An 8,373-nucleotide genomic window follows, 5' to 3' on the forward strand; every position below is an offset into this window, starting at 1 on the left:
AAGTGTTCATCAATGGTCCGTCGAGGGGTAGGGGGGGGGCAATAGTGGTAGTCCAGGGTTCACTGAGTCCAAGAGAGTAGTTTAGGGATTTGTAGGGGTGGTTGATAGGGGTAGGTCTCGTAGTCGAGAAGGTTGAGTTCGGGGTGGCCAGCTTGTATGCCCCCAACAGAGCAGCTGAGAGGAGTACTTTTTGGAGCTAGCTAAGCGCACAAATTGAAGGTGACCACTGGGTGCTGGGAGGTGACTAGAACTTCACCGAAAAGATGTTTGACCGCACACATACGGGTGCTATGCTTTTGGGTGCAGAATGCGAAGAATGGGATGAATTCTTCCTCCACCATGGTTTAGTGGATGCCATCGAAATTGACGAAGAAGGCCTAAAGGGGTTCTCTTGGAACAATATACGGAAGGGAGTAGAGTTAAGTGGCCCGCCTCGATTGATTCTACATGACGGAGGAGGGCTGGTGGATACAGGCCCTGGCAAGCGGGCATTACATTACAAGCACCTCGATTTCTGACCACATGCCGGTGGTGTGGAGGTTTTGCATCCCGTGTCAAACAGGCAGATCATGTGACATTCCCCTCAATCTTAACCCCACACTTCTGAAGTCTAAAATCTACTGTCTCGCCGTCAAAAGGACGTGATGTGAAGAGACGGGTAAGGTAGCCAACCCAATAGTTAATTGGGACACGGCGATCCGTAGGGTTATGCAGACCACCAGAGTAGCTGACAAAAATCTAAAGGCAGGACGAAATGTAAGTCATGAAGCCCTCATAAAGATCAAGGAATCTTTACTGCAGGTAATCCAGGAGTTCCCCAAAGATCAATGCGCAACCACTCTCCTTTCAGAGTCAGAAGTCACCCTCCATGAAGCAAAAAACGTCGAAGCGGAACACGCCCGCCTTAAAACTAGGCTGACATGGCTCGCAATAGTAGGGGACTGCCCCTCCAAGGTCTTCTTCCAATCAGTCAAGCGAAACTAGCAGAGAGAAAAGATAGATAAGGTAATGGAGGCCAATGGGAGAGAGGTATCAAAATTCTGGCACATGGTCGAAGTGTTCCTTAATGAATTGGGGGCAGTCATGGCTGAACTGGCAATGTAAGATGCTAGAACATGGAGGCTACAACTGCAGATATGATACCTCGAGTCAGCGAGTACCAGTGCAGCCAAATTGGTAGGCCGTTCAACGTGGAAGAGATGGAGGAGGCACTAAGCTAGATAACAAATGAAAAGTCACCGGGCCCTGATGGCTTGACGACGGAATTCTACTGTGACTTTTGGGCACTAATTGGGTAGGACCTTACGGACATGGCAAATATGGCTGTGATAGCAGGATCTCTATCCCAGGATGTAAATGCGGGTCTAGTAAAGCTCTTCCCCAAAAAACAGGCTAGACTCAAAGTGGGTGATTGGAGGCCAATTACCATGCTAAACACATCGTATAAGATCATCACTAAAGTGCTGGCGATTCACATTACAGAGATTTGTAGGTCAGCAGTAGACAAACAACAAACAGGATTCATTAGAGGCAGAGAAATCTTCTACAACATCCTGAACGTGGCTACTTCTATTGACTATGCAAGAGCCTGGGACCAAAAACTGCTACTCTTTGGCATTGACCTAGAAAAGGCCTACGACAGAGTCCACTGGGACTTCTTGGTGAAGGTCCTTGACAAACTCGGCTTTGGCATTGACTTTATCCGCAAAGTAACCACCCTCTTTGGGAACGCCTTAGCAGTGTTGATTGCTTCAACCTCAAAAGGTTGGTGAGGCAGGGTTGCCCCCTTGCCCCTCTCTTTTTTGCCCTAGCAACTATGCCGCTAATGTCAATGCTGCAATCGGCCATGGTAGACAGTTCGATAAAAGGTCTCTCCCTTCCGATGGGGGACCTCTTGGGTTGCCAACTAACGATACAATGGTGCTGATCCAAGAAGATGAGCGAAGTGTGGAGACCTTGATACAGATTGTGGAGAAATACTATGCAGCCGCACGATCCAAATGCAACTGGTCGAAGACGTTCCTACTCAGGTTGGCATATGGCCCCCCGCCAGCCTGGGTGATGGACCTAGGGGTGGAGTTGATTCCCAAAGGTAAAGTAGTTCGGTACCTGGGAGCCCCGCTGGGGGTGGACCTAAACAAAAGACATAGATTTGAATGGTTCATGGACAAACTAAAAGCCAAGCTTCATGCTTGGGGTGGATTGGCCTTGAGCTACTGGAATGCGAGGGTGTTAGTGGTGCATCATGTGCTAGCGGCCTCAACCACATATGCGGTATCCATCTGACACTTTGCAAAGTCACATTGGCTTGAAGTCAAGAAACTGTTTCGTAGTTTCGTGTGGGTGGAGGAACAAGGCAAGAGAAGAATGCACTATATCCCGTGGGAACCTCTAAAAGCCCCCAAATCGCAGGGCAGACTCAACCTCTTGGACTACCGCCTCAGGAATGTTGCAATGTTGAGTAAGTGGTTACCAACAAGCATGTTCGAAGTTATGTTCGAAGTTAATGCACCCTAGATTGCTATGGTGAAATTCTTCATTGTCAACTCCAATCCTAGGGGCGTCAGAAGATGGCTGACCTTGGGTGGTATGACCGCATCTGCTCCTCCTTCATGCTCCACATCTAAAATTGAAAAATCTCTCAAGGCCTCGAGATGGCTTGGAAGATTGGGGTGGAGGCCATGACTTGGAAGGGACGTACATGCCTCCGTGGGGACGCTAGCTTAAAAGAAAGTATTTGGTGGAGCATGGCTCTCCCCCAAGAAGGCAAACCCTTCGCACTCGACCTTCGGTGAGCATGCAACCTCTTCAAGAAAGCCATCAGAACCTGGGATGACATTTGGGACCCAAGGAAAGTAGACTGGAAAACTGTGGGATAGATCCGTGAAGCCCACGCCCTCTCCGACGGAGAAGTAGACATCATCTAGGCAACCGGATCCCAGACACATGGCCCACAAACACAGTAGCGTCCTCAGATTGGAGGGCCAATCAATGGATGATTGGCAAGACCCCCCTAAGGAAGCTGATAGCTAGGACTGTGTACAAAGACCTCATACAGACAAACTCCAGAAGCCCCGATCTTAATCGAAGGTGGAATCTCAAATTTAGGTCGGTGTGGTGGAAGAAGCGGTTTGTTTCCTTCTGGAAGTCCTAACCGGTGGGCAAGGCAAGGTTCCTGCTTTGGAAGGTGATGAATTGGTGGCTCCCGGTGAGAGGGAAACTAGCGAAACGATTGCCAGTAAACCCGATGTGTGGCCTATGTGGCTCTAAACCAGAATCCATAAGACACCTTTTCTGGAGTTGCCCAACAACTCGAGAAGTTTGGCGGAAAGTGGAGAAAGTAGTTAGAAGCTCGAGGTTGATGACCTGCTTCAAAATCTCGTCCAAATGGAGAGCAGCGCTGCTCAGTGACACAGTCAGGCTCCCTTTCGCCTTGGCGGCAAGCTGGCATCTAATTAGAGCCTTTGGTCATCCTAGCAGTCTGGGAGACCAGCTATCAGAGACTCTAGCCATATCGTCGCAAAAAAGGACCCAATTGTTAGTGATGCTCTTCTGTAGTTGCTACAGTCCTCCATGAGATCTGGTTAGTTAGTTAGCTACTACTAAGCAGCGCAGGTCCAGGGCGAGTAGCCCTCTTAGGACCAAATTTTGTAACACTCGATCTTTTTTTTTTGGGTGGGCTAACCACCCCCCCTTATTTAATAAACTCAGCATTTTTATTTTATTTTTTATATTTGAAAAAAGGAGAAAAGTTTTGGAGTAGAGGTGGACTTCTTCCAAAAGCCCAATGGCAACAGAGAGAAGACAATATTCCTTCCAACTATAGTCTATCCAACAGATTGTACAAAAAACCAATGGAAACAAAGAGAACATCGAAGAAGGTACTCCTTCCAACTATAGACTATCCACTAGATTTCTACAAAACACTCTTAATTTTCAAGTGTTGCTCACATAAAAAATAGGCCATGTATAAATCAGTGCAATTACATAGATAGAACCAAAGATAGATCAGATAGACATTGGGCACAAGGCGATGGCATTTACAAAAAATATGACTACTTGAAAGTAGAACTCTACTTTAGTCTATGTAATCCTAAAAGTCATCAAAGAGAAAGCACATTTTTTCCCTTTTTCATAATGGCAAAAGAGAATAGCACAAGATGTGACCCTTCCGTTTCCCTCTTTATGCAAGATGAAAATTTGGTTTGATGATATTATTATGGAGGGCTACTCTACTTGCTTTACAATTCTTAAGCAGTATGTATCTCAACGTTCTTTTTTACTTATTCTATGGTTATATTCATAGTGCCTTGTGTTAAAGTTATGCTAATGTTCTTTTAAACTTCCTTGTGTACCACTCTCTCTCTCTCTCTCTCACTCAAATTGTCTTACTACCTCTCTTAGCCTAAACAGCATTATGAAATTAATGAGAAAGGTATGGGGATTCTTTTGGTGAAATATTATGATAATTATATAAAGAGGGTGGTGCACACAAAAACGATTTGCTCTTATAGTACTTATCACCTAGCATTCTCTTAGCCTAAACAATATTATGAAATTGATGCAAAAGCTATGGGATCTTTCTATATTCCAACAATTATTTTAAGAGGGTGATCAACACAAAAAGGACTGGTATAAAAAGAGAATAGAAAATAAGTAGGCGTGGCCCCAAAGATATGCTAAATAAAGATTTAGTAAATTTGGAGATGCAACTAAATAAAATCTTCTTCTTGTCAAGAAGGAGATGAGTTGAGCATTTATTAACTTAACCACAATACTTGTGTGACCAAACATTGCTCAATTTTGAATTAACTAGATTGACATGACGACATGAGTCTTAAAGATATTCTAAATCAAGACAAGGAATGACGGAAAGGATGAAGCATCCTGAAGGAGGCAATAATGGGAATGTGGAAATCTTTGAAGGAGGCAATAATGGGACCTTGGAAATTGAACCTTTCCCCATAGTATGATGTTAGTGGAGCAAGCCGATAACAAAGGAGTGGTTGAGTAGGGTAGTGTGTGTAGCTAATGAAAGTGCTTGGTTGAATAGCAAGTGTAGCTAAAGAAAGGTATGGAATGTGGAAAAAGAGCGGAAACCATGAACTAAGAAAGAAAGCTATGGGATGTGGAAAAAGAGTGGAAACCATGAACTAAGAAAACAATAATAAAGTGGGAATGACAAGTGTCTTTTCTAAAGACGTTGTTTGGCGGTGTTTTGGGTGCCCTCTCTCTCAACTCCTTTGTTTCATTTGTATCTGTTTTTTGGGGGGGAGGGGGTATGTAGGTGGTTCGAATGTCTCTCTAAGTCTTTACTCCCTTGAGTCTTTACTCTAAAGTTGGTGAGTCTTTTGCGTTACAATCTAAGGGCAGGTTCACATGACCCAGTCGCCATGGAGGAAGATATGGATGGACATCACCCGTGGTGGTTCACATGACTTAAATAAGATGTGACCAGCGGCGATTGATTAGTGTAGCGGTTGAAGGAGAACATTTGGGTTAGTCGGGAGCCACTCAATGCACTTCGCAGGTGAATTTTCTCAATCTACCACATGGCGTGGGTAGCCTTCACATGTTGGACAGATTCTTTGTCTCATTGGCCGCAATGTGTAAAGGTTATCCCTCCTAATTGGGCCAAGTACGACGGCAGCCTGCAACTCACATTATTGGAGGATGGCCGATAGGTCATGTGAACCTTTTGACTTGCATCCATCCAAATTTTGTTTTGGCCACCACCCTCGGTCCTTACTCTTTTATACCTATTGAAATCCGTCTTTTTTGTTGTTTGAATATATTATGTCTCTACACGAGTCTTTACTCCCCTAAGTCTTTACTGTCCTGAGTTGATGAGCCTGTTGAGATGGCAACCTAATGTTTGCCTTTGGTAGAGTCTTTTGTGATAGAGTAATGTTTGCCTTTGCTTGTATTTTTGGCTTGCCACTTCTCACAAGGAAGCCTAATTGATGGCAGCCGAGCTTGAAGAAGCGAAACTAATTTCAAATCCTTTTTTATCCCCGCCTTGAATTTCCACATGATCTCCACCTTTTTCTCGCTCTTCTCCTCTCCAAGTTAGAGCTTACTTTTCCTCTCTCAACTATTGGTGGACTCCCAACTTCTCGAAGTTAGAGCTTACTTTTCCTCTCTCAACTATTGGTGGACTCCCAACTTAGGGCATTTGAATGACAAAAGTCATTCAACTTATTTTTTTTGGCCTTTGCGTGAGTCTTTGGAGTGCTTTGCTTGAGTCTAGTGAGTGAGTTTGGCTTTCTTCATGTTTTCCATGCTGCATCTTTTCTGATGCTGCCTCGGAGCTCTGTGTCCTGTCTATCTCTGTTGTAAAGAAGTACTTCTTCTTGCATACCCCTCTGTTGTAAACTTCTTCTTCTGCTCTGCATATCCTTCAGTTCCAAATTGTCTTTTCTTGCAGCCCTTGATCTTCCCACCCATTTCTTGTCCCTTATCCAGTTTGGGTCCCAGAGTTCTGTGCATCCCCTGCATCTATCTGCAGCTTCTGCAAAACCCTTTCTATCTGTGTGTTTACCTCTCAAAATCCTGCAAAACCCTCTTCAATTTGTGTTGTTTCCCTCTCAAAATCCTACAAAACCCTCTTTCTGTGTGTCTTTCCCTCTCAAAATCCATCCTTTTCCCCTTCCATTTCTCTGGGTCATCCTCTCCAAATCTTCAGCATGCTCTCATTTCCTTGCTTTGCTTGCAGAAATCGGGCCTTGGCTCCCTCCTGAGCTCTGCCTCAAGCTTCTTGTATGTCCTTGTTGCTTTCTTCAAGTCATGTTAATCCCCCAAGACCTCCTGGAAATAATCTTCTCTTACCTCCCTCTCCTGCACATCGCTCGCACTCGCGTCGTTTGCAAACAGTGGAACCAGATCCTCTCCTCTCCTCATTTCTTGCGCACATGTGGCGTCTTGAATCGTGAGAAATGGGTGGCAGTCTTCGATGAACGTGGATTCAAGGAGCACAGAGTCTTGGTCTTGTACAACGCCTCCCTGGACTCGTGGCATCGAATCTCGCTCGCTTTTCTTCCCCCAGAGTTCACTGAAGCCGTCGCTGCTGCCGGCGGTTTGCTCTGCGTTGCGGGTCAAGTACACGAAAAATTCGTCATGTGTGTCTGCAATCCTTTCACGAGAACGTACAAGGTGCTGCCTGAATTGAATCATGAACTGTTAGTTACCGTGGCCGTGATGATCGAAGGAAAAGACGGTAACCCTTTCAAGATTCTGGTTCTCAGCGGTGACACGGTGGCCCTTCATTCTTCTGACAGTGCTTCCTGGCTGATTTTCAACACTGGCTTACCTTACAGGCCAAGGAGCCCCGTAGTCTGTAATGGTGTAGTCTACGGTCTTCAGAATATGGGTTCTCCATGGCGATCTAGTTGGAGGCTTGTATACGCTAAGTTGTCTGAGCTTCGATCTAAGGAGGTGTGGAGTCCTCTGAACAGACCAGAGTGGGGCGAAATTCTTGATATTCTAAGGCAGCCTCGTCTTTTGGAGACAGATGGCTGTCTCTTTTTGACGGGAGGGCTTAGGCGATCGGCACCCAATAACTCGTGCTATACATTTATAATCCTCAAGCTTGATCTGGTGACACTTGAGTGGAGCGAAGCTGCAAGGATGCCTATGGCATTCTACAAGCATTTCAATCCAGGGGCTGATTTTAAAATCTTTGGAGGGAGAGATACAGTGTACTTTTCCAGCAAGACTCCAGGGCGATTAGTGGTATGCGATTTCTCAGAGGGAGAGGCGTCATGGCGCTGGGTAGACGATTGCCCTGTTTACAAGTATCAAAAGGCTTACCTCTGTAAAGGTTTCCCTTTTGAACCCAGATTAGATGTGTATCCCTAGGTTTAAATTTATTATACTCGGGAGCGACAATATGAGTCCTTGCAAACGCTGCGGGTGTTTACACAGGTGCCCTTGTTCCTCAGGGCTTGTAGAAATTATGCGTTCCTTGTGAGGTGGAATATAGGAGCTATATATCCAAGTCGGATCTTTTGCAATCAGGCTTTGTTCTTGTTTCTCCCTTATATCTGAAGGAAATTTAGTGAAGTTTCAACGTTCTACATTTATCCGTTTTGTTGTAAACTTTAGGTCCTGTTGCATCTGTCACCTTATAATTTTACTTTTGCTACCTCAGAGTATAATGTAGGCTTTTGATCGTGGTATAGCTCTCTAGAGTTTTTGCAATGTGGCTCCAGGTTTTTGCGAGTCTCTGCAAAACCTAAGCATTGTTGATTTGTGGTTTGGACTATACCTGTATGCAGCATACTATCTTGACCTGATCAAGGCTCGATTTTACATGCCTGGTAAAGTCCATGGTTTGAAGCTTTTTGGTTGTGTCATGTAAGTAGTGGTGTTATG

General features: G+C 45.0%; 1 protein-coding gene across 1 annotated transcript; it reads left to right on the plus strand.

Annotated features, from left to right (window-relative positions):
- The first annotated feature begins 6,190 nt into the window (after window positions 1-6,190).
- On the plus strand, window positions 6,191-8,108 carry LOC147883157 (SKP1-interacting partner 15-like). Its single transcript, XM_087400141.1, has one exon. It carries the CDS (start codon window positions 6,787-6,789, stop codon window positions 7,855-7,857), a length of 1,071 nt encoding a protein of 356 aa, XP_087256267.1. The 5' UTR covers window positions 6,191-6,786; the 3' UTR covers window positions 7,858-8,108.
- Window positions 8,109-8,373: the final 265 nt, after the last annotated feature.

This window comes from Dipteris shenzhenensis, chromosome 28 (assembly GCF_047967505.1).
Source record: "Dipteris shenzhenensis isolate YYH24624 ecotype China chromosome 28, Dip_SZ_1.0, whole genome shotgun sequence".
NCBI lineage: Eukaryota > Viridiplantae > Streptophyta > Polypodiopsida > Gleicheniales > Dipteridaceae > Dipteris > Dipteris shenzhenensis.